Source organism: Phodopus roborovskii, unplaced genomic scaffold, assembly GCF_943737965.1.
Source record: "Phodopus roborovskii unplaced genomic scaffold, PHOROB, whole genome shotgun sequence".
NCBI lineage: Eukaryota > Metazoa > Chordata > Mammalia > Rodentia > Cricetidae > Phodopus > Phodopus roborovskii.
In genome coordinates, this window is record NW_026126416.1 from 23,715,012 (window position 1) to 23,740,920 (window position 25,909).

The 25,909-nt window shown below is 46.5% G+C and overlaps 1 protein-coding gene across 1 annotated transcript; it reads right to left on the reverse strand.

The window, feature by feature from the left end:
- Positions 1–1,883: 1,883 nt before the first annotated feature.
- Tgm6 (transglutaminase 6) lies at positions 1,884–25,408 on the reverse strand. Its single transcript, XM_051183155.1, has 14 exons — positions 25,315–25,408; positions 21,261–21,341; positions 17,943–18,116; positions 17,177–17,419; positions 16,359–16,477; positions 15,021–15,149; positions 12,746–12,923; positions 12,170–12,308; positions 10,507–10,610; positions 10,197–10,439; positions 8,555–8,896; positions 3,651–3,805; positions 3,274–3,407; positions 1,884–2,123 (listed from the first exon to the last, which is right to left on the reverse strand). Exons 1-14 carry the CDS (start codon positions 25,406–25,408, stop codon positions 1,970–1,972), a joined length of 2,289 nt encoding a protein of 762 aa, XP_051039112.1. The 3' UTR covers positions 1,884–1,969.
- Between the last annotated feature and the right edge of the window lie 501 nt (positions 25,409–25,909).

The following is a 25,909-nucleotide window of genomic DNA, read 5'->3' on the forward strand; positions in this document are numbered from 1 at the left end:
TGGAGCTGGACGCTAGTTTGAGTTCGCCTGCTGTTCTGTAAGGATGGCAACTCTAACCCAGAGTAGACTTGGCTTGTAGCCTGTTTTAAATAATGATTATCCTGACACCTATTTGGTTGTACACCATCTATGTTAACCTCAATGCTGTATAATCAGAGTTGAGCAGTTACAACAGAGGCATCCTGGTTTGCAAAGCCTCAAAAACTTATGCTGGGTCTTGACATTGGCTTACCAACCCTTGCACTAAAGGCTTGGGAAGGGAAACTTAGGTGTGTAGATGACCAGGTCCTTCACCTATTGGTGTTTAGAGATTTTATGAAAGCAGATAGTCTCTAGGGGCTGGAGTGACTTAAAGGAAGTACAAAGCCTGACTCCCATGGGTGCTGCCAGTCAGGACTAAGCCAGTTTGGTCCCATTACAGTTCTATCTCAGGTCATCTGGGCAGCACTAGGGAAAAGGAGTTGTATGGGAAACAGCTCCCTGGCAGGCTGTCTCCGTGCCCCAAACACAGACACTGTCCCACTGAGTTTAGCTGCAGAGCTGTGCCGTGCCCCCACCATCCTGGCACCCCCCAGGGCCTTCAACAGGGCTAGGCCGCTCCCTCTATTTACACCTGCTCTCTTGACTTCTACCAGTGTTGATCCCATGTTCCTTGTCTGTCACATACTGTGGCTCAGGCTGGCCTTGAACTCATAGCAATCCTGCTTCAAGCCTCTGACACATCTACTCATCTGATCTTCAAGTCTGATCTCACATTTTGTAGAATTGTCACAGAAGTACTTGTATGGGGGCACCACAAGAATCATCTAGCAAATGCTATGTATTTGCTTGACTCAACATAAATTATTCTTCTCTGTATTAAAAAAGATTTATTCTATTTCAATGGCAGGTGTTTGGGGAGGAGGGTATATGTGCACGTAAGTACAGGTGCCCACAGAGGCCAGAAGTGTTAGACCTCTGGAGCTGGAGTTGCAGGAGGTTGTAAGCTGTCTGACATGGGTGCTGGGAACCAAACTCAGGCCCTCCAGAAGAGCAGAAAGTGCTCCTAACTGCTGAGCCATCTCTCCAGTTCTCCCATCTTCGTTTGTATCCAAGAGGGACCAGATGGCAGACGCACCTGCTGTGTTCTTCAAAGGTTCTTAAACTGTAGCTTAATTTTAATTTCTTTGGCTGTCCAGAAAATTTCAGTGCTAGATTTCATATCTAGTACCATATTCCTCGTGGCCCAGTGGTGACTACTGCTGGTCCTTATCCCAGGTATCTGTGTTCTGCTTTGACTCCAAGTGTAGGCTCTGCACAGTGCACAGTGGTTCAAAGAAAGAGTGGCTGAGTGGTCCGGGGTCACTCAGAACGGCCAGAGCCAGAGCGTATCCATGCTGATGAGTTTGGGGGAGAACTCCCTTGTCTTCTTCAGCTGCTCCCAGGCAGCTTTAGCCCCTCAAATCCAGAGTCAGTGTCTCCTCTGTGGGGAAAATCTCCCTGTTGCTGAAGATCCAATGCTTCTTTAAGAGCATGAGTTTGGTGTAACAGCTGGGTGAAAGGCATGATCCTCAGTCCTGCTTCTACTGTGCTTTATGGCTTCAGGAAGGCTCCTCTATAATGGCAGCATTTTGGCCTGGAGAATTCTTGGGCCCAAATATGGCCAGGACATTTAAAGAAATAAAAGAAAAGCAAGGAGTGGTGAGTTGCCTGGGCTGAGCTGGCAGAGCTAAGTAGGCTGGCCAGGGCTCTTGGGAGCTGGGCCATGCCATTCTCCCAGCAGAAAGGTGATGAGAGTTAGAGGATCCTTGAGCTCTTACATCACCCACTTGTCCGAAGGGAAAGGATTACCGAGTCCAGCACCTCAATGTACCAGGAAGGGCCTTGACTCAACTCATGGAGGGCAAAGTCAGAAGCAGGGCTAACTCCTGGCTCTTATATGGGAGAATCAAGCAGGTGGACAGAATCCTCCCCAAGTCACTCGAGGCCCTCACTTGGCTGTAGCCACGTGGATGATCACAAAGCCCTTGATGTCTGGGAACTGCGAGCTGACAAGATCCACCTGCAGCTGCCTTGGGCCGCTCTTGGAGGGGGTAATGTTGAACTGGATCAAGGCTCTCTCCCGAGGCAGCAAGCTGGGCACCCTGGAGGCAAGAGCAGGGGAAAAGGCAGACTGTCAGTCTCTGCTTCAGTCTAGCTTGCCCGGCTCTGCACCCCAGATCCTGGGCATCAACCTCTATGGCTCACATTTCTTCCCCCCCCCCCCAGCCACGTTACTCTCTTCCCTCCCTGGTGCTCCTCCCAGCATGCCTTGCATTTCCTTCCTTGGCTTTGGCTCTAGCATTCCCTCCACCTTGCTGCCCTTTCCTTCCTGACACATCAGGAGCCGAGAACCAGATTCTCTTTTTACGGAGACCTTCCCTTTGCATCAGAGACCTCTACCTGGGGACCATGTCTTCCTTCTCTATGCCAGAAAAGCACCTCACGTTACCATTTAGGGACTAGCCCAAATGCAAGTGACATCAAAATTTCTCCCTAACTCAACCCTACCTTCTCTTAAGGACTATCTCTGGTCCCCTAGAGCATGGAGATGCATTCCCTCATACGCTTCTCATGGCAACAGTCATCTTAGTGTCCCTAATAACATCCATATGGCTCAGAGCACAGATTAGTATGACTAAGGACTGTCTGAGTAGAAAATAAATGGATGCATGAATGAAAGGGTGGGTAAATGAGAGAGAAACAGTGGATGGCTAGATGAATGAGCCAATCAAAACTGAGCTGAGTGAATGAATACCTGAAGAGTGAAAATCTGAATAAAAGAGTGGCAATGAATGAATGAAAGACAGCAAATGGGGCTGGAGAGTTGCTCAGAGGTTAAGAGCACTGGCTGCTTTCTAGAAGACCTGGGTTTGATTCCTGGCACCCACATGATGGCTCATAACCAAATGTAAGTCCAGATCCATGGGATCCCGATGCCTTCTGCTGGACTCAGTGGGGACAAGGCACACACATGGTACACAGGCATGCATGTAGCACAACATCCTTATATATAAATACAAAAATTAAGCAAAGACGGCAGTGGACATTAAATAAGTAGGTAAATGAATGAAAATGTGAGCAATATGTGTGAATGATAGATCTGCTAGGCAAGTGAAGTAATGGCTAAATGGATAAGGGTTGGTGTTGCGGGCTGTAGGTGTGTTCCTGAATCCTAGAGTCTCTCCTGCTACCCGCTCAGTACCTTCTTCTTGACCTGGCCCTGTCCTTGTCAATCAACAGTCCATCACTTACTCAATACTGAGCTGTCCTTGGAGAAGGCCACTGCCCTCTACCATCAGCTTACAGTCCTTTACGCTTTCCGAGAGGGGGTTCATCACCAACACTTCCACAGCAACTGCCACTCCGACCACTGCTGGGCCCAGCACCTGGAGGCACCCACAAGTCACCCAGCATCCTTTGCATCCCCGCTTCCTGAAGCCCAGGGTTCTGGCTGGACCAGAGAGTGTGGCACTAGTCATACCCATCTCTGCCTCCACATACCATGTTAGAATGCCACAGTCTTCCCCACCCTTGAGAGATGAAGCAGATACCCAAGTCTCAGACCCCAGTTTTGGATACCCTCTACCAGCCCAGTCAGAAACAGTGTGGTAGATGTGGACAGGAGTCACCTTGATGGCGATGAAGTCCTCCAGAGTAATGTCCTTCTCCACCAGGAGCTTCTCTCCTTTGCTGACATGGCACATGGCGGCCAATAGTATCTTCTTGTCCTCTGTCAGGTCTTCTTTGTACTGAGAGTAAGATATTGTGACTGGGATCTTTTTTTCTGAAATGTAGAGCAGATGGGAAGCTAAACCCAAGGCTCAAAGAGAATATTTTCTCACCCAAAGTCAGACGACGAGTACACTGAAGGATCCACATAGGGTTCAGAGGCAGGCCAGTGAGTACCAGGATACTAGGCTGTCTCCCCAACCATGCCCAGACATCCACACAAACTCTTCAAAAGTTATTCAAGATGGGAATGTTTGATGCACAATCTGTCCATCCCACCTGGGATTTATTCACTGTTTATTGAGTGCTTATTATATATCAGGTCCAAAGGAGAGGTAGATCAAACAAAGACCTTCAACTTCCAAGCTCATAGGGGCAACTTCCTTGTAATGAATGTCTTGGCCATGAAGGGTTGGCTTTAGTCAGCTCCTCCAGCTGTGGGCAGGCTTCACTGCTGTTCCTTGCCAGTACTCTCATACTTGAATCCCCATGGCCTAGATCTTTTGTCTTTCTTTCTCTCTTCCTCCGCCCTCCCTTCTCCCCTCCCTCCCTCCCTGCCTCTCTCCTTCTCTCCCTTCCTCTCTCTCTCCCTTTCTTCTCCCGTCCCCCCTCTCTCTCCAGCCACACACACCTTGCCTAGGCATTCTTTTCATGTGTAGCTCACTGGAAGCCATGGCTAGCACTTGGTTCTATTTGGATTTTTTTTTAACCTCTATACATCTTATGTGTGTGTACATGCACCCATGTGTAAAGTGTTCTCTTTTGCTTGCCCAAGGCTCGTAATATTCTACTGTTCTGCCACTTTATTTTCCCTTTATTCCTGACCCCCCAAAGCATTTGAGTTTTTACTTAGAGAAGATCGCTAAATGTTCCCGTTAGCTCAGAGCTTTGCACATAGCATGCATGTTCCTACATGCCAGAAGGCTGATGGCTCAGGGGTTAAGAGCACTGACTGTTCTTCCAGAGGTTGTGAGTTCAATTCCAGTAACCACATGGTGGCTCACAACCATCTGTATTGAGATCTGGTGTCCTCTTCTGGCCTGCAGGGATACATGCAGGCCGCCGAACACTACATAACTCTTAAAAAAAAAAAAGAAAGCAACATGTCCTTGAGAGGAGCTGGAAGGAAAGGCATTTCCAACACACATTGGAACCATTGTTTATCACACAGTCTGAAAGAGCCTGAAATGGGAAAGAGATGCTGTAATTTCAGCCATGTGACTGACACTCAGCCATGGAAATGAGAAAGCTCATTTGGGAACTCCAGTTTTCAGCCTCAGCTTCCCTGTTAGTTTCTATTGTATGGTCGATGACATCTCTAGCTGTTGCTATTTGTTGGACACCCCATCAGAGGGGACAGTACTCTATCCTGACTCTGACTCTCTTAATCGGAACTTCTAGCTGGCTGACTTAAAGGAGCTTTCCCAGTTCGTTTCTAATGGATGTTTAAAACATTTTCTTTTTATTTTAAAGTTTTATTTAATGTATATGGGTGTTTGGCCTGCATGGGTATCTGTGCACGAATTGCATGCCTGTGGAGGACACATAACATCAGATCTCCTGGGCCTGGAGTGATAGATTATTATGAGCCACCATGTGGGTGGGGGGAATCCAACCTGGGTCCTCTGGAAGAGCAAGCAGTAAATGCTCTTAACTGCTGAGCCATCTCTCCAGCCCCTTTGCTGGGATTTTTTTTTTTTTTTTTTTTGAGTGCCTAATTTGAATAACTCTTTCTTTTGATTGCTTAGGTAAATTCACTCATTAAAACAGAAACCATGTTACAGTAGATCATTCCCTAAACCACACAAAACAGATTCTCCCTTGTTTGATGGGCTCTCTTACTTCCCTGGGTAGAATAATCCTTGTTACAGAATTAATAGTGATTTTGGAAACAAACTTTTATTGAAGGATTAAGGTGTGCTGGGAACCTGAAAGCACTTTTATGGATGAACTAAAAAAATCCTTATAGCTCATGGGCAGATATTATAACTATTATTCCCAACTGATAGTAACACAAAAATAATGAAGATATGGATAATATATAGTCATTAGATTTAGGCATTATGCCAAATATTTTATATTTATCATTTACTTCCTTCATGATTATGAGCCATGGTTCTCAAAGAGTGGTCCTGGGACCAGTGTCATCAGAATCAACTGGAATTCACTGGAATGCAAATCCCTGAGTTCCATCGTGAAGAACTATATGTGTGCTAGTGGTGATATGCTTGGGCAGAGCTTTGGTGTCTCATAAAGTGCAGACCCCAAGTCATGGACTCCATTCTCAGTTAGGAAAGGTTGAGACATTCCCCCACACCAATTCTCCACAGCGCCTCAGTCAGCCGGCAGTAATGAACAGCAACCGAATATCCATTCAACATGGCAGATACACTTTCTTCTCAAGCTCACATGGAACAGTCACCAAGAGAGATCATAGTCTATGCCATAAATAACATATTAGTAACTGTAAAATAGAAAATGCAGTGTATGCCCTCAGACCATAGGGAATCTAGCAGAAAACAATAACAAAGAGAACTGGAAAATCCAAAATGCTTGGAGATTAGAGGGTATGCTACTTTAAATAAAAAGATAAACCTTGCTACTTAACCCAGGCTGTCCTTGAACTCCTGCTCAACTTGCTTAAGCCTCCTGACCACTGGGATTAGATGTTTGTCCCACCATGCCTGGCTCGATACACTTCTAAAAGAATATGAGCCAAAGAAGAAATGTCAAGATAAAATTTTAAATCTTTTGACCAAAATGAAAATACTTTGTGAGGAATGTCAAAAGTATTATTAGAATGAAATGTTATCATTATATTTATGGCAGATTTAAAATTATTAACCCAGGTATCCACAGGAAACTGGAAAAGTTGAAGCCAACATATATCAGAAGAAGAGTAATAAGAGCTGGGTCTGGTGGCATGGGTCTATAATTGTAGCTACTTGGGAGGCTGAAATAGAAGGACCGCACATTCAAAGCCTGCTGGGCCTACAGGGCGAGTCAAGGGTAGCCTGGGCAAACTGGAGAGACCCTGTCTCAAAATAAAGCAAAAATGTGGAGGGGCAGGGGTGGTACTCAGTGACAAGGTGCCTTCAAAGCACAAAGCCACACGCAATTGGCAGTACAACAGCAACTAAGCAAGCAGACAGAGAGAGTAGATCACAGTACGAAAGAAAGATGAATGGAACAGCACCAATTAAGAGCAGGAGTCAATGAAAGTCAAAGCAAAATAAATAAATAAAATAAATAAAAACCAGTATCCAAAATCAACCAAGCCTAAAGCTGGCCTTTGAAAAGCAATTACCTTGAATTTATTTGAACATTTAAACCAAGCAAAAAGGATGCCCACGAAGAGCTTATAAAATGAGCTATAATATACCATGAAGAGTGCACAGCATGGCAATATTTAATTAGGACTATGCCTTTCAAAAGGCAAACAGGCAGTGAGCATTTAGAAAGAAAACCTGTCAACAGTTTGTAGGTAGGTGGTGAGATAAGAGGGATTTTTCTCTTTTGCTTTTGAGTTCTTTAATGAATATGTATTATTTTGAACATGAAAAAAATGCTAAAAACATCAGGAGATGTTAATTTATTCTATTACAAAGTGTTATTTTGTGATTTAGATTTTGTGATAAGAAATGACAAAAAGAGCTAAAAAAATGTATGGTACCTCCTTCATGCGTTTTTATGCCTGAGCCCACAAGGTGTATTTGCAAGGAACTGGTCCAAAGGGGTGACATTAATTAAACTTTGTTCGGCTGTATCCTTAGAATTTAGACAGCGTGTGAGAGAGGTGTCAGAGACAGACAGATCACACACACACACACACACACACACACACGGAATGCACGCATGTATTTAGAGAATTGGGAAAGATGTGTAAGGACAGACAGAAGTGGGAGACATACATACAGATACATACAGAGATGGAGAGACCAGCGACACATAGCTAAGGAGACAGAAAGAGGGATGTATGTGTGAGGAGAGAGACAAATTAGGAAAAGGAAGGAAGAGTAAACAAAAGGGGTCCATTAGGGAAACCACGTATGACGTGCGATGTGTTCAAAGCCTAAGAGAAACATACCTGACTGATGAAAAGAAAAACAAGCCCAGTTAAAATTATTCAAACATTTTTCTAAAGGCCTAGGGCCATGCCATCTTACAGTAAAATGCCAAGAATGGATTTTAGGCAAATGCCCCCATCAAGTGAGCATCACTGGCATGGGATGAATCATCCACTTTGCAGCCTGGGGACAAATGACTGAGTGCAGTGTTCTGGGTGTGGAACCCTAGCCCCTCTCTACCCTGGCTGCCTGGGTTTGGGTCCTGCCACCACATGTACCAGGTGTGAATTTGAACTCTGTGTGTAAGTCTACTTCTCTGAAGGATGGAGCCATTGCTGGTATCTAGGGTGTCTGGGGACTTTAGAAGAGTGACGCATAGCATGTCCTGTGTATGCTGACATGCTCCCAGCATGTGCTTGTTTGGTCTGTAAATAATCACATTGGTCGTGATGACTAGTGATAAGTCACCTCACCCTCAGGCCAGTTTGCCACCAGAAGACTGTGGACTTGTACTGCCATTATAGTAAAGTGAGCCACATGGTCATGATTTCTTCCTCTAACCTTCAATTTTCTTATCTGTAAAGTGGGGACAAGAGACAGGCACTGACATCAAAGCTTAGAGCTATCCTTCCTGGGGATGGACGTCAGTCGGAATCTCCCTCACTGCTGCTCATTCCCCAGTCAACCTGGAAAAGGAGGTCTATTGTCCAGATCCCGCTAGGCCACCCTGATCTTACCTTCTTGCGGCCCTAGCTTCACCGTGTGGGATTCGCGCAGGATCTCTGCCACTGGCTTGCGGGTGTAGAGGATCGTGGCGCCACTCAGATTGACTCTGACCCGCTGGGCCTTGGCAGTGAGGCTGGTCAAGCACAGAGCTAGCTTCAGGTCCTGCCCGAGTACCGGTGGCTCCAGCACTTTGAATTTGCCAGTGATGCTGGGTTTGGTGGCCGGTTCCAGGAGGTCATCACGCCAGGCACCACGCACACTGGCCCTGCGGATCCGCCTCCTCCTCCCCCAGGGTTCTAAGCTGAGCAGTTTCTTCACAGCTTTGCTGTACACCTGCCTCTCCTTCCGGGACCCTGCAGGGCATCTTTGCATCAGACTCGGGCAGCACACTCTCCCTCAACCCAGGTCCAGCTTCCGTGGCTCTTGGCAAACTGAGCACTCGTTACCGCTGTGTATTCTCATGGCTCTTGAAGGGCTCAAAACGGAAGCCCAAGAAGCATAGGAAGCCCTTTGCCAAATGCCCATGTTCTCTCCGCTCTTTAAATATACTTTACAATAGTTGCTAACACATCAGGTCAGGAAATTTCACATAAAAATGCAGGTTTCAGCATCTCTGACAACTGGGTGAAAAGATACTCATTATTGCTGTCATGTAATGGGATGCTGACTTCTCAGGCCAAAAAAAAAAAAAAACAAAAACAAAAACAAAAAACATACCAAGATCCCACCTTCTGAATTCCAGAAAATCTCTGCAGATGGCAGATCAGAAGAGGACAGAAGGGTGGCGATCCGTAACAGAGATGGGAACCAAGGCAATACTCATACCTGTGAGGTATGGATGCTTGAGAGACGAGGTTTGGGGTATACACATGGAGTACCCTACCTCAAAAGGGAGGTGGCCCCATGGCAGGCTCACCAGACTTCTGGAGCCTCAGATTATTTGGGCGATAGCTGAAGGGCATGCTATGGGGAACTCACCAGCCCTGGCAGAAACATCCAGCACAGACTCACCCTCCCTCCTGTAACTATTCTCATCCCGGCTCTGGTTTGTGCTCAGGGAGCAGCAGGGACAAACTCTGATTCCAGTTTGAACCAGATCTTAATCACTTGGTAGCACATCTCAGCAAGCATGACTGACTGGCCTTTTGGGTCAGATTACCACCCTATCCAGGGACCCGCTTCCCTGTGGGAAAAGGATACTGTTTTGTTTTTGTGCCCTCCCCCCCAAACGCAGGTTCTTCCATAAACCAGGGCTGTGGCAGAGGCCTAGGAGGTGACAGATTCCAGTGGCAGCTACTGTTGTTTTGTACTGTGCCTACTCCTGTTTCCTACTTGTGCCATTGCTACTGCATGCTCCCATGAGCACTCTATGTACAATTGTTATCCCATTTGCATACCTATACAGTCCTTGGCATATGGCAACCGCTTGAGGAAACAACACTATTGTTACTGTATATGGGAAAGCCTGCCCAGAAGAGGTGTGCAGCAAGCAGAGAAGGCAGATACTGGCAGCATAAAACAATGCTGAACTGCCTGGAGTGACTGCTGCCATCCTCACATTTGGAGAGGATCTGGCTCCAGATTTTCCGTGCACCTTCTGCAGCCCGCAGACTATTGTGGGGAGGCTGATAAAGTCTACTCCATAGCCCTCACCTTCTGGATATTTGTAAAGGCCCGTGATATCCACACGAGAGTCACTGCCTACTGCCTTGGTACTGATGCACCTGCCAATCTTCTTTGTGTCTGAGTAAACACGCTCCCGCTTCTGGTCCTCATGCCACAGCCAGGTGATGTAGTCTGCATTGACCTCGGCAAAGACGAAGGGACCATCGTGGGCTAGATGCACATCACCTTCACGGATGGCGGTGACTGAGGCAGGGCCGCACTGGAACATGCCTGGGCAGGAGGAATAGCATGAGCAGTGTGCTGCCAAAGGGGTCTGGGTCCACCCAACGATCCCTACCTTCACTCTCTTCTTGGGGCGTAGCATCCAAAACCTGCCAGCCATTATAGGATGGGCCCAGGTCCTGTCGTGCAAACCAGCTTTCATTCCAAACATGGAAATTCCTGCCAGAGACACATGGGCAAGGCAGCTGTGTGCATACAGACACCCAGAGAAGGGATGTCACTACTGCAGACCAACCATTGCTGGGGCTGCATCTCATGAACTACTTAGTCATCTGCTCAGACGGATACATATTCACATTTGTGTATGCATGATTGTGTATACACATACCAACAACCTGCTTTCAAGATACCAGAAATACAGCTGTAGGTAAGACCAAAGATCTTGCCGTCATGCAGATCGTGTGGTCTGGTTAATGTAGACCAGGCTGGTCTGTAATTCTGTACATAGACCAGGCTTATCTCAGATTCCAGATCTTCCTTCCTGAGCCCCTTGAGTGCTAGAATGACAAGCGTGTGTTGCCATGCCAGGCAAAAAATCAGGACATCATAGTAACAATTGGTGTATGTGTGTCTTTATGTATGTGTGTGTGTGAGTGTATGTTTATGTGTACATGTGTTTAGTATGTGTATATGTGTGTGTGCATGTGTGCATAAGTGTGTTTGTGTGTGTACATTTTGCATGTTTGCATGTGCGTGCTTCTATATTCATGTGTCTGCATGCTTGCATATTTGCCTGTTTATGCCCTTGTGTGTATGAGGGTTTTTATGTTTCTGCATGCTTGTATGTTCTTGTATCTGCATGCTTGCATGTTTGTGGGTATTTTTGACCTTGTATGTATGTGTGCTTATATGTTGGTATATAATTGTATGTCTGTGTGCTTGCATGTTTTTGGGTTTGTGTGTGTGTGTGTGTATATATATATATATATATATATCTTCCTACTTGTATGTTGTCATATGTTTTGCCTCTGTGTGTTTACATGAATATATGTATGTGTATGTGTGTCTGTGTATTTATGTTCATGTGTGTCTCCATGTTTACAAATGTGTAAGTATGTGCATTTGTGCGTGTATCCTTGTAGTGTGTGGGTTTATTTTAATGAAGGAGACAGAAAGGAAGACAGGGAGCCTCAAACACTATAATAAATACTGTGCAGAAAATGAGGGGCTTGTACCAGAGAATGGCTGCTGGAAACCTACTCTAGGTAAATGATATCTAAGATGAGGCTCATGTTCAAATAGATTAGCTAGGGAAAGACTGAAGGGGGCAGTGTTCTGGGTGGAAGGAATAGTATATGCAAAGGTCAGGGGACAGGAAATTGTGCTCAAGAACCAGGAAAAGTGTAAGTATCTTGGGCGTGATAAACAGGAGGGTAGGTAGGGTTGCAGGCTGTGTAGACATTGTGTAGACCATTGTGAGGAGGTCTTGACTATTTTCAATTTCCTGTGTTCACAGTGAGAATATGAGGTCTGGGACAGGGGTGTTACTTGCACCAGGCCACGCTGGAGACAAGAAGCAGAGGGAAACCAGATTCCTGCTTTACTGGGCTGCTGTTAAGGGGCAGTGCACTCCTCTGGGGTGGTCACTCTCATTAAAAATGCATTGATAAACATCTGGGGGTTAGAGGAAGGTGACAACACCAGGAAGAAAGGTTTGTATGAGGAGAGGAGAGAAGGACCCAGTACTTAGGACTGGACTGGGCAGTGTCTGACCCTACCACATGCTGTCTTCTGTCAGGTCCTCCAGGGTCCGTCCAAAAGAGTCCACATATTTGTCCACACTCAGATTGCCATCGGTGTCATGGGCTGAGTTGAAGTTGGACACCACCCTGGTTGCAATCCCCAGGCACCTGAGGACTGTGGAGCAGAGGGTCAGAGGATGGTACCCAGCTCACTGCAGGCTGCTCGGCCTCTCTTGCCTCGGTCCCTAGTCCCTCCACTGTGGCCCTTCTGTCTCAGAGCCACCAAGTCCTCTGGAGTCTCTCGGAGGGCTTTCCTGGAGATGCTATGTCACCCTCGTCTGGGTAGGCAAGCTCTGGGTCCACATGACAATGCCATGTACCTTTCTGAGGGGAATCCAGGGACCACAGGGCTGACCCATGACATCCAATGAGATATAGGCAGAGGGAGGTTTTGTGCGTAATAGAAGGCCAAATGCCAAGGAAATGAACTATTTGTTTTCTCTCTTTAACCAGGATTCCATTTCCTGTTCATTAATAAAAACTGATTGAGGCATATGCAAATCTATGCAAACACTTGCAAGGCAAGGGGTGAATGTGCTCTATTCTTCATACCTGTGCACATGACTCCAGCAAAGACCCAGCACTGGCCATATTTGACTGGTTTGTATCTTCCCTTGAACCACTTCTGCAGGATGGCCACACTGCCACGCCAGGTCAGTGGGCTGGTGCCACCACCATATTTGCCCTGCCACTGGCCTTGTACCACACCTCGGTCATCGTTGCTGTTCACCTGAGTAGAGAAGGTGTGAGTCATTCATTGGGCAGGCATCCCCACTTTCACTGTAAAATCATTTCCAAACTTTGGAATCCCAAGTCAATGGGGTCACTCTTTGCCTTTTAAGTTGCCTGAAAATTAGGGCACTTTGCTTTTTTAAAATGCCGTGTGTGTGTGTGTGTGTGTGTGTGTGTGTGTGTGTGTGTGTGTGTGTGTGTGTGTTTAAAATGTAGAGCACATGATTAACATGCAAGAGGCCTGGGATTTGATCTCAAACACCTCCCCAAACACAAAACTAAAATAAAGCCCATTTTTACACTACTTATAATTTTCAAACATCTTCGATTTAGATAGTCTGTTGTCAAAAGTTAGCTATGACTTGGGAGCATTTCCCGCTTTAAATAGCTGTATGTTAGTTAAATTTGGGGCTGTCAGTGGTACTGTATCATAGCAGCAGTCTGGTGCCTGTTAAACATTACTGTGTATCAGGCACTGTCCCAAGGATTTGATGACTAGACATTAACTTCTTTTAAATATACAGTGTAAAGTCTTTTATCCTCCTCTATTCCCCTTGCACACACACCCTCTCCTGCCAGGATAAAAGTGAAGTTCTGAGGGATTAGAGGACCTTCCCAACTCGATTAGCAGAAGGGTGATCTGTGAGTTCAGGACTTGGACTTGCAGCCTATGTGGCTGTCACTGGGCTGCAGTGGCCCCAGTCTGGGATCCTTCCATCATCGCTCTGAGGTCTTGGGGGAACTGAGGGCATCTGGGAAATACAGCTTTACTTTTAGAATCACATGACTTTGACACCCACATGGGGTTGAGACTGCTGTTAATAATAGACTCTCCCAGGGGACCAGGAAAGCCGTTTTGAGATTGTGTTTCCTAGAAATGATAGGGAAGCTACAACCATGATTCCTTGACACAGTATGGTGACCTAAACAGGACCTGAACTAGTACGACACCCATCGGCGTGCTAATGTGGAAGGGCCCTACCCACAGACAAAGAACTACAGACAACCAAGGGCCCTACCCTCAGGCAAAGAACTACAGACAACCAAGGGCCCTACCCTCAGGCAAAGAACTACAGACAACCAAGGGCCCTACCCTCAGACAAAGAACTACAGACAACCAAGGGCCCTACCCTCAGGCAAAGAACTACAGACAACCAAGGGCCCTACCCTCAGACAAAGAACTACAGACAACCAAGGAAGGAGGGATGAAGCAGGGAGAAATCGTCTTCCCCAGGGATGAGCTCCCTGATTTGTTATACAGTACCAAGTGGCCAGTTCTAAGATCATAAATACACAAATACCACGAAACAGACTAAGCAGCTTGTATTTATATACTTAAAAATTATATATTCTAGCATTGCACACGCGCGCACACACACACACACACAGGGAGAGAGAGAGAGAGTAGTGATGGAAGGAAAGAGGCTGTGCTTTTGAGAGAGGGCAGGGGGAGTGGTACATCGGAGGGACTGGAGGGCAGCAAGGGAATGGTATAATGATATAATTGTATTTTAATTAAAGAAATAAAAAAGTAGTAGACTCTCTTTGGGCCTTTTGTGGTATGTGGCCTCCAACTTATGAGTAGCACCCAAAACTTCCAGCGTGCTGTCACCTCCCTAGAGAAGTGGGAGCTGGGCCCCTATCCCTTTGCCTGAAGTGTCCTTGGACTGCTTTGACCACAGAACTGAGATCACTGGCCACTCCCAGTTTCTGGTCCCCACCATCCTGGAGGCCTGAGTTAGGAAGTCCAGTAGGCATGGCATGGGCAGGAAACAAAGAGCTACCGACTACCAGGGCTAAAGGCTTGAGATATATGACTCTATCCAACAAGCTTGGGCATCCATAGCCATTTAGGAGCCCCCAGAAGAAGCATCCAGGAGCTGGGCTAAGCCAGTCTCATGGTGTCCTGCCAAATTCTTGACCTATAGAATTGAATGTAACATAGGGTTTGATCAAATAGACTTTGGGTGTGGTTGGCCATGCAGCAATGTGGCAAGTAAGAGGTGACCTTCTGAGATTCTTAGGGTTCTATGCTGGGACTAGTTTGGGGTATGCTTGATGGAAGGCTATCTAAGAATGGTAGTGGCCTCCTTACCATAGCACTGATGATCCTGGTGACATAGACTGGGTTGTGGCGGTGGGACACATCGGTGGCTGGGTCATCCTGGTGATTAGGACTTCGGTCCAGGATGGACAGGCAGATGTTCAGGATGTCCTCTTCAAACTGCTCCCAGAGAAGCTGTACTCAGAGGCCAGAGTCTTATCCATGTTCTAGGCCCTCCCACCGTCCCACCTAATATCCCCCTTCTTCAAAGGGTCATCTTGGAACCAGAAGTTTAGCCTTCCCATGATTCCCCTTGATGGTTCTTGAGCCACATGCCTACCTTACTGACACACTGCTTTCCTCTACATGCCTTATATAATTTGAGTCAACTGATAACATTTAGCAGTGCTGGGCTCCCATGGTAGGAAGAGGTCGTTGCTAAGGGTGGTAGCTCTTTATATGGACCCTAAACTTCCAGTGTGTTATCATCGACCAGTCCCTGAGCCCTTAGTGCTTTTGACCTCCAGCCTGTCCTCCTTAGCTGGGCAGTCAAGTCCTATGTAGCACCTGTAGCCTCCTTTGACTTCTACCCCTGGTTGTTTGGGATGCTCTCTGTCCTGCCCATCTAGGTCTTGCCCAACTCTGAGGACCATATGTGGTCCCTTTCACCTTCTCCTGAGCTGCCTTTGCTCCATTCCATGCAACCCCCTTTTTCCTCACCCACTGTGACTGGTCTTGTAGCTACAATCAGCCCTGTGTGTGTAGGTTCTGGATCCTTGTGTCTGAATTGGATACATAGTTTATTTAGCATTTCCACTGTGTTGGTATTAGGAGTGACTTAGAGAGAACTGAACACACACAGGTGTTGAGGCCCCACACAAATCTGTCTCTTAGAGAAGGGACTTGAGCATCTATGGGTCTTGGTGTCTGCAGTAGGCTGTGGAATCAGATCTCTACAGACATGGATAGGCTGTCAAAGCAGAGTCCCAGACCAACAGTGTCAGCATGACTTAGGAGCTTGTTTAAAATGGGGACTCCTAGGCCTGGCTGCTTAAATCAGACCCTCTAAGGGAGGAATCTGGCCACCGTGCTTTTAGGAGATCTCCTATAATTCTGATGCATATTCTTGCTTGAGGATCATGGATTGAAGCCACTTATATTTCCACACAGAACTGACTTCTAACTCTAGGCTATCCAATGTAGCTCCCCTTTTCCAAGGGTCCAGACCTTGTCACAGGGGGTGGTATTTGAGTGAATGGATGAATGGATTTGCCTGCATTAAGAGTCAGCCCACCTTGCTCTTCCCAGGAAGAGGTAGGTAGACAAATCTCCCAGGATACCTGTACCCTCCAGCCCTAGCCCACCCCCTCTGGTTGTGCCCCTGAAGACCTGCCCGTAGTTCCAGCCCTGGGCTCGGATGTGCTTCTCCACGCCTCTGAAGATGATGCCACTGTCGTTAAGCACATACTCCTGCCTCTCCTCCTCTGAGTCCAGAAACACATCGTCCTCTGAAAAGCAGTCAGCAGGTCCCATGTGGGCTGGGGCTTTGTCCCTACTGGCCTGGGAAGGGCTTTAGCAGTGTGAGAGAGCCTGGAGGCTGACATGATCAGGACCAGAAAAGTGGCGTACTGGCTCCATGCTCCTCTCTGTTAAGACATCTATCTTTTCTGGATGGCTTCCCCGCAAGCAGTATGTAACCCCCTGAATCCCGATACACTAGATGTCCCGCCTTGGTGTCAACAGCAGCCTTATATTTTCTAAACATTAATAAGGTCCTAGCTACACCCTGCTGAGGGCTTGTTATGTTGCAGCGCTAGCCAGACGAATTCCCACATCTACAAGAGTTAGGTGCTGCTGTAATTCCCACCTCACAGGTATGGAAACAGCCTCCCTGAGGGATGCAGCTCAGAGCAGTCTGACCCCTCCGCCCCCACATGCTTGCTCTCTTACCCTTTCTTGAGCCTATCCTGTTTTCTCAGCCTCTTGACCTCTTGGCCGCTCACATCAGAAGCCTCTACCTTCCTCCTCCGCTCTCACAAGTTATATTGTCATCTCTGACACTGTGGGGCCTCTACCCAGTCCAGGCTTTGGGAGTTTGTCTTCCTATCCCTTATCTTGCTTCCGAGGCTTACTCCCACCCCCCACAGATAGACCTGCCTCTGAGGACGGCTTCCAGGGTACCCTCATCTCAGTTATGGGAGTCCTACCTGGGCACCAGGGATTGAATAGGAGAATAAACTGGCCCAGCTTTCGGTCACTGTGTTTCCGGCGGGAAGAGGCCCTGGCACTCAGTAGGTATCGGCCAATGACTGCATTGGAGGGGCTCGCCAGGCTGACGGTGATGGTATTCTCCATCTGTTCCCCTTTTGCTGCTGTCCAGGTGTCACCTATTTCTAGCTCTGCTGTCTGGAAGATGGCTTTGGTGTGGAGAGCCTCAGATGCGTGGGGCCCTGGCAGGGAGGAGAAGGGACCATGAGAGTCTGCCTCCTAAAAATGTTGCTTTACAGAAGCAGAAATGCAATAGGCCTAGAAGCCCAGACATTATCCCCCAGATGCCAGTAGGCTGCGAAGGGAAGGACCAGGCAAGCTCAGGGAGCCCAGGGCAGAGCGGACACCTCTGAGTTACCCTGGTTCTCAACCATTCATTGGGCAAAGGAGAAAGTGTCAGCTAGCCTCTTATCTGGCTGGAAAAAGAAAGAATAATTTGGGTTCCAAAAGTGCCTGATTATGTTCCATGCCCATCGAGAGTTCTGGATTCCTTTATATACAAGGGGTTCCAGAAAAGTACCTCACCCAGATGGCTGCTGTGTACTGTTGGTGTTTTTCACCTTTCCCTTGGAAACTGGGTTCAGGATTCAACCCACTTCCCAGGGACTCGCTTCCCTCCAAAGCCTGGCTGCTAACTGAAAATCTCAAACTACTGGTCACACAAGTACTCCGTGGACCACTGGGGATTGTGGCAAGGCCAGTTACCTGTCTCCACAGTGAAGATGAGGGCCTCCTCGCTGTCCAGAACACCACTCAGTTCCAGGGTGAGACTGAATGTCTGGCCCCTTCGAACCACCAGCTCAGGGCAAGGGTAATCCTGGGTGTGGTGAGCAGCACCATTTTCGGAATGCTGCCAGTCCACCTTGGTGACTCTGACCCCTGAGTAGGGAGAGGAGAGAAGTGAGGCCAAGCTTGTGAGGCAGCTTCATCTGTCCCCGACTCTGCCTTCCATCTGCTTCGTGCCGTCAGTGCTGGACCAACTATTCATCCACCAGAGACAGGTGGATCTCTGTGAGTTTGAACCAGCTTGGTCTACACAGTGTGCTCCAGGCCAGCCAGAGCTACATAGTGAGATCCTGTCTCAAAACAAACAAACAAACAAACAAACAAACAAACAAACAACCTCCCAAATCCAAAAAACAAAAATCCCAAGCCCCAAACAAACTATCAAAACAAGCAAAAAAAAAAAACAAAAAAAAAAAACAAAAAAAAAAAACTCACAAAAAATTGCAAAAATAAGAAATTTGAAAGTAGAATTCAGTTTCTTGTTCAGATTCACCTGCAAGCATGGATGTAATACCTCAACTTTTTTTTTAAACTTTTTCATTTTATTTATTTTTTTACATATCGATCCCAGTTCCCTCTTCCTCCCTCCCTCCCTCCCTCCTTCCCTTTCCTTCTTCCTCCCTCCCTCCCTCCCTCCTTCCCTTTCCCCCTTTCTCCCTCCTCACATGTACCCCGACCACCCTCCCCTCCCATCCCCCCACTCTTTTTTTTTTTTTTTTTTTTTTTTTTTTTTTTGCTGTTGTCTGGAGGTCTGTGAATAGCTAAGAAAGTGCCTAGAAAATAATTTTACAAATAAATTTCATCAAGTAGGCTAATCCAAATCTACAGAATAGACCAATGTTGAGGATTGGTGACATAGTTTTTGCATGTCTGGGTGTCTGAGTGCCAAGATAGATTTGTGAACAAGAGAGACATGGTATAGTCTTCAGTGAGGGTATGGGAAGCTTAATGCTCATGGGCAAGGCCTCTGAGTCAACTACAATGACCAAACCATCTGTTGGGCAAACTATTTTCTTTTAAAAAATTTTTTATTAAATTAGAAACAATCTTATTTTATATACCAATCCCAATTCCCTCTCCCTCCCATCCTCCCATGCCCCTCACCAACCCCCCTCCACTCCCCAGGAAGGGTGAGGCCTTTCATCGGCGATCATCCAAGTCTGTCACTGTCACATCATTTGGAGAAGGCCTAGGCCCTCCCCCTCCCTGTGTATCTAGGCTGAGAGAGCATCCCTCCATACAGAATGGGCTCCCAAAGTCCATAAGCTACAGTACTTAAATTATGATGATGTAAGTTGCCACTTGAATCATCAACAAATATGTCCTGTGTTCTTTTATTATTTTTCTTATTTTACATATTGATCCCAGTTCCCTCACCCTCTCACCCTCCCATGCCCCCTGACCCCCCTCTCATCCCATTCGCTACCCACTGCACAGGAGGGTGATGCCTTCCAGGAGGGATCATCAAAATGTGTCAAGCCATTTGGAGTAGGGTCTGGGCCCTCCTTCCTGTCTCTAGGTTAAAGGAGTATCCCTTCATGGGGATTGTGTTCCCAAAGTCCTGGTTCCACTGTCAGAGGTCCCATAGACTGCCCAGGCCTTCTAACTGAGACCCATGTTCAGGGGGTCTGGGTTGGTACAATGCTGGTCTCCCAGCCATCAGTCTGGGGTCCATGAGCTTCCCCTTGATCAGGTCAGCTGTTTCTGAGGGTTTCTGTAGCCTGGTCTTGACCCCTTTGCTTATTACTCCCCCCCCCCCCCGCAACTGGATTCCAGGAGTTCGGCTCAGTGTTTAGCTGTGGGTGTCTGCTGTTTTCATCAGCTACTGGATGAGGGCTCTATGATGGCATATAAGTTAGTTACCAATCTCATTATCAGGGAAGGGCATTTAAGGCAACCCCTCCACTTTTGCTCAGATTGTCAGCTGGGGTCATCTTTGTAGGTCTCTGGACATTTCTCTATAGTCAGTTTTCTCTTCAAACCTATAATGGCTCCCTCCATTATGGTATCTCTTTTCTTGATCTCATCTATTTGTTCCCCAACTCAATCCTCCTGGTCCCTCATGTTCTCTTGACCTCTCCTCTTCTCCTCTTCTCTTTCTCCCAACTTCCTCTCCACCCACTGCCCCACCCCCGCTCCCGATATGCTCAGGGCCTTTGTCCCCTTTTCCTTCTGTGGGGGACCTGGACAAACTATTTTCTACTTGAACTTCTATATCTTAGCTTCCTTCTCTAGAGAATGGGAATAATGATGCCACTGGAGTGGTTGTGAGGACAAAACATGAGAAACGAATAAATAAATAAATATTCATCTTTATGTTTCAAATGAGCAGGCGCATCACCTGAGTAGTTGAGTCCACATGGCTAATTACTGTTTAGATGCATCCTGTCAGGAGCACAAGAGCTGAAAGGACAATGACAGAGGGCCTGATGAAGCCTAAAGAGTGACAAACAAGGTTTCCTTGGGAAGGTGGCATTGAGGCTAAGTCTTCAATTAGTGGGGGCCTCTCTAGGGGAGAGAAGAATGTTGATTTGACCTCAGTCCCAGAATCCTCATCCGTTTAGATATTGTGTGTCATACCGAGTACTGGGGACCGAACGGTCTACAGTGCTCCTGGCATTTAAGGAAAGGCTGCTATAAGGGTAGATTGTTACCAGCAACAGAACACAGAACTCAGAAGGAGATGAGGAATGGGCGTGGTTCTTGCATGTCTATGCACACTGTTGTACTGGTACACTGCTTCTTGTCTTCTTGTATTCCTCCCTCTGCTTCCTGTCTACCTCAAGGTAAACAGTTCTCTTCTGCCATTCATTCTTGTCGCCAAGATATAATGCTCAGTCACCAAGATGTTCTGCTCAGGCACGTGTAGGGCCAAACTGAATCCTCTGAAACATGAACCAAAAATAAACCCTCCCTTCTTTATGTCAGGTGTGTGTGTGTGTGTGTGTGTGTGTGTGTGTGTGTGTGTGTATATATATATATATATATATATATATATATATATATATATATATAGTTGGAGCTTTCCAAAATGTTCTGTCATGAATAGTGACATTATTTGGGTTGAGTTCGGGCTCCACTACATCCCACAAGAGTAAGTCTGACTCTGTGGCTGATAAATCCATGGCACCTTACACGTCACCTGACCAGAATGTCATGCATTCTGATAAAGTTGTGATAGGCATCATATACTTAACTATGTTGAACTAAAATCTTTGTGGAATAATCTTCCTGTACCCTGTGAAGATGTGTTGCTCTCGTTGTTAATAAAAAGCGGGTTGGCCGTTGGCGAGGCAGGATTTTCAGGGAGAGAGCATTCTGGGAAGATGAAGGGCAGAGTCTCAGAAGTCATGAGGAGAAGCCATGAGATGCAGAGTGAGCAGGATGAGAAGTACATACATGAGGCAAATGAACCTCACGCAGCACATAGGTTAATAGAAACGGGCTAATTTAAGTTATAAGAGCTAGCTAAAAATGAGCCTCAGCTATCGGATAAGCCTTTATAATTAATATTAAGTCTCTACGTAGTTATTTGGGGAGTGGCTGGTGGGACAGAGCTGATTGGCGGTCTAGACAGGAAAGCTTGCCTACAAAAATCGATTTCTTATTTACCTTTTGTAGTACAATTAGAATATAATAATTGTGAGATGATAACTGGAGCCAGTAATAGAAATCAAATTAGTTTCAAGAAGTTAGTGACAAGAAAGCTGATGCACTGGCAATCTATTGTTATTTAGCCAATTTGCTTGCCTCAGAGTTTAAGCTGAGGGAAACCAGAATTGCCATCTCACACTGTGTGCCAGTTATGTTTTCGTCAGCTCGATACAAGGTATAGTTAGTTATCTGGGAAAACAGAACCTCAATTGAAGAGTTGCCTTCATCAGATTGGTCTATGAGCACTTTCTTGATTGTCAATTGATACACTAGGGCTCATCACACTATGGGTAGTGCCATCCTTAGGTGGGCCTGGGCTATATAAGAAAGGTAGCTAAGCAAGCCAAGGGAAGCAAGCCTAAGTGCATTTCTCTGTGATATTTTCCTCAGTTCCTGCCTCCAGGTTCTTGCCTTGAGCCCTGCTCTAGTTTCCCTTGAGGATGGACTATGTCCTGGAAGTGTAAGGTAAACAAACCATTTCCTCCTGAAGTTGGTTTGAGCCAGTGTTTTTATCACAGCAGTAGAAAGCAAATTAAGACGTGTCATTTGTGTGAGCGAGGAGCTTGCTCAGTGCTCATCTGCCAATGTACATCTGGGATTCTCATGGGTTCAGTCATTCATCCTCTGGGCCGTACTTGTCAGGCCGTTTGGGGGCTAGAGGACCCACATGGTTGGAGAAGAGGATCTAAGCTGAGAACTTCACTTCTCCACATGGGACCCTCCCTGTGTTCAAGTATCCCATGACTAGGAACACCTGCTTTCCCTCTAGGGAGGTGATCTGAGAGACCAAGGAGTAAGCTGCAAAACTTTTTGTGTTATGACCTAAAAAATCTTATTCTGCCATCACCTCCATGTTCTATAAGTTATGGCAATTACAAAAGTCTGGCCATGTTCAAGGAGAGGAAACATTCTACCTCATGAAGAAAGCGTGTCACTCATACTTTTGAAAAGAACACAGAAGGTAAGGAATGCAATGGTGAGATGTGAACTTGAAATAATATTGTTATGGGTTAGATATAAAATGTTCTCCCCACCAATGTTCTGGGGGCTTTGTCCCTAGCTGGTGGTGCCATTTTGGAAGGCCCTAGACCCTTAGGAGGTGGGGTTTTAGGTAGAGGTCATAGGTCACTTACTGGGTGGAGTGTGAGTCCTTGGGAGAGTCTGCCCCTTCTTGTGTCTGTTTCCTGACTTCATGAGGTAAAAGCTTCCTCTACCACATGCTCAGGTACATGATTTTCTGCCCAAATGTAGGTAGCTAAGTGGCTGTGGCCTAAAACTGCTAAAGCTATCATTCAAAAGGACCTTCCTTTAAGTTATTCTCCCAGGCATCTTGCCATAGCAACAAGAAATGTACCCATACAAATATCCTTAAATGGTTATTTCCTTCCTGGGATGACGCCTCTATTTTGTTTGGTGTACACAGCAGGCATACATTAATTGTGGGCAGAGACACTGAATAGGTTTTATTTAGCAAGACTTTCTATGAAACTAGTGGTTTTTTTTTTAAAGTATTTTATAAATGCTGCCTTCTTTAGTCTTCAATAACCATTTGAGGGATGTTTATCTCAGCTTTACAAATGGGAACAGGAAGAGCCACAGAACTCATAAGCAATGGAGCTTGGCGCTGGCTTGCGTCTACCTGCATAGAGCCCCTATACTCTGCTACCTTTACTTTTATCCCACAAGCATCACAGACCCAGAAGTCCAAGATGCTGACATACAAGAGGAGCCTACATCATGCCCATTATAACAGTGGTTTAGTAAGGGCCGTGATCTGTGGCGATTTGAGTGAGAAATGTCCCCCATAGTCTCATTTAAATACTTGGCTGCCAGTTGGTGGCACTGTTTGTGGAACATTAGGTAGCACAGTCTTGCTGGAGAAGTGTGTCGTTGGGCACAGGCTGTGAGATTAAAAGCCTTGATCCACTTTGAGATCACTCTCTCTGCTTCGTGCTCGTGTTTGAAGATACGAGCGCTCAGCTTCCTGCTCCACTGCGGTTGCCTGCTGCTTGCTGCCCTCCCTCCCTGATGTGAGGCACTCCTATCCCTCTGGAACCGTAAGTCAGATAAACTTTTTCGTCTATAAGTTGCTTTTGGTAATGGTGCTTTTTAAGCGCAGGCACAGAAAGTAACTAATACTGAATAATAATTAATGCAGAAGTTGGTACCAGAGTGTGCTGCTGCCGTGGGGAACCTGAGCAAGCTGTTGTTTGGAAGCGTGTGGAAGACTTTGGAACTTTAGACTAGAAACGCCACTGGATGTGGTAAGAAGAGCTTCCACTGTTCTGTTAGGAGCCTGTAAGCAGTAGCGCAGGAAGTAATGTGCACTGTGGAGACAGAGCTAGGAGGTTTCAGAAGTAAAAGATTTGAACAGCAACTGGGCTAGAGGCCACTCAGGTGATATTTTGGCAAAGAATCTCTGTCTTCTGTTTGTATCCTGAGAACTTGCTTGAAGCTAAATTAAACGGCAAAGGACTAATTCCACCAGGGTAGGACATTTCAAGACTGCATGATGTTGGATTTGTAGTATGGTAATTATTACTGATGCAAGTCTACAATGAAAAAAAAAACAGTGTCTCCCCTCCCCGCCCCCGCAAATACAAAGTGCAGTTTGGAGAGAAAAAGAGTGCTGGGATGCTTAACGGTTCAGCCATGGTACGTGCTAGAAGAGAGCTGTGACTGCTGAGGAGAGCACACAGTTAAGGAGAGGTCTGCTCTGCACCGGAGTAAAGGGAAGGGCACCCTCAGGGGAAGACCCACCTAGTTAAGCTTCCAACTTGTAAAGGAGCACAAGCTGTTCTCTTTTCCCAGAAGGGAACTGGACAAAAAACCGCGCTGATGTGATAAAGGGGGCCAGGCTCTATTCCATTCGGGAGTCAGACATGACAGTGTTGTCCACATGGTGCTGGCATAAAGGATGGAAGAGTAGAGAGGTTGTGGATTATTCCTCTGTAGCTTCAGAGAGGCGCTGAGGCCAGAGAGCATGTGGCTGGGGAGTCCCTGCAAGAGAGGGAAAGAGGCCCCCAGAAGTCGCTGCGTGGAGCTGAGAAAGTGAACCCTGGATGCATTGGAAATCAAAGATATCTGTAAGAGCTGCTGGGGAGTGGGGCAAGCCCAGGAGAGACATGCGTGTTCCCAGCAGCAAAGCTGGAAGGGCGGAGCCATCTAAGCCCTTTGATGATGGCCACAGAGCTACTGGACTTGATGTTTTCCTAACTGGGTTCTGGCCTTGCTTTGGTCTGGTATTTCTTTACTATGTCCCCATTCTTCCCTGTTGGGACGGTAATTATATTCTTTGCTGTTATACGTTGAAAGTATGTAATTTGCTTTTTTATTTTACAGGAGGTTGCAATTAAGAGATTGCCTGAGTCTCAGAAGAAACTCCGGACCTTAAAACAGTGTTGAGACTGAAAGACCGTGGGGACTTTTGAATTAGATCAAACACATTTTGCCTTGGGATATGGCCACAAACCTATGAGAACCAAGGAGTGGAGTGTGGTAGTTTGAATGAGAAATGTCCTCTATGGACTTTTGAACACTTGGTCCCAAGCTGGTGGCACTGTTGGGGAGGCTTAGGAGGCGTGGCCGTGTCTGCATAAATATTCCCTGGGGATGGCTTTAATATTAGAAGCCTCACCCACTTTCGGCTTCCTCTCTTCCTTGTGCTTGGGTTTGAGGACATGAGCTCTCAGCGTCCTGCCCTGGGTCCCGTACCTCCTGCTGGCTGCCATGTTTCTTCACTATAATGTGCTCCTATCCCTCTGGGATAGTAAGTCAAATAAACTCTTCCGTATTTCATAATAGCAGCAGAGAAGTCGTCAATACAGGAGATAAAAAATGATTACCCTTTTAAAGATTTTAGAATCTTTAATTTTAGTTTTTAGCTCAAGGACCATTTTGTTCTTTGAATCTGAAAGAAAAATAACAGTGCAGGCAGGCTGTAAATCTCAGCAGCGCTGGGAGGATAGAGATGGAGAAGAGGAAGAGGGAAGCCATGCGTCTTCAGCTAGGGGCCTAGGAAGCAGGCACATTTGGCAATGGACATTGAAAGCCACTGTTCTTCAGAGAAACAGTGAGATGGTCCAAAGGAGACTCCAATCCCCCAAATTACTAAAAGCAGCCAAAATATCCAGAAATGAACTCAGCCTGGACTATAGTAGGGTTTCTGGCAGTTAGATGAAAGCCAACATTCTTCAGGAATGTGTGACTACCAAAAGGAGTCATTGTCCTTA

What these genes read in the sequence shown, in the direction of transcription:
- Tgm6 (XM_051183155.1), bottom strand. Translation starts at nt 25,408, where the DNA reads ATGGCAGCCAGCAGGAGGTACGGGACCCAGGGCAGGACGCTGAGAGCT. An exon ending in AGAGAGGAAGCCGAAAGTGG is followed by an intron (nt 21,342 to 25,314) that starts GTGAGGCTTCTA and finishes TCATCTTCCCAG; the next exon opens with AATGCTCTCTCCCTGAAAAT. An exon ending in CTGACAGAAGACAGCATGTG is followed by an intron (nt 10,611 to 12,169) that starts GTAGGGTCAGAC and finishes TGTCTCTGGCAG; the next exon opens with GAATTTCCATGTTTGGAATG.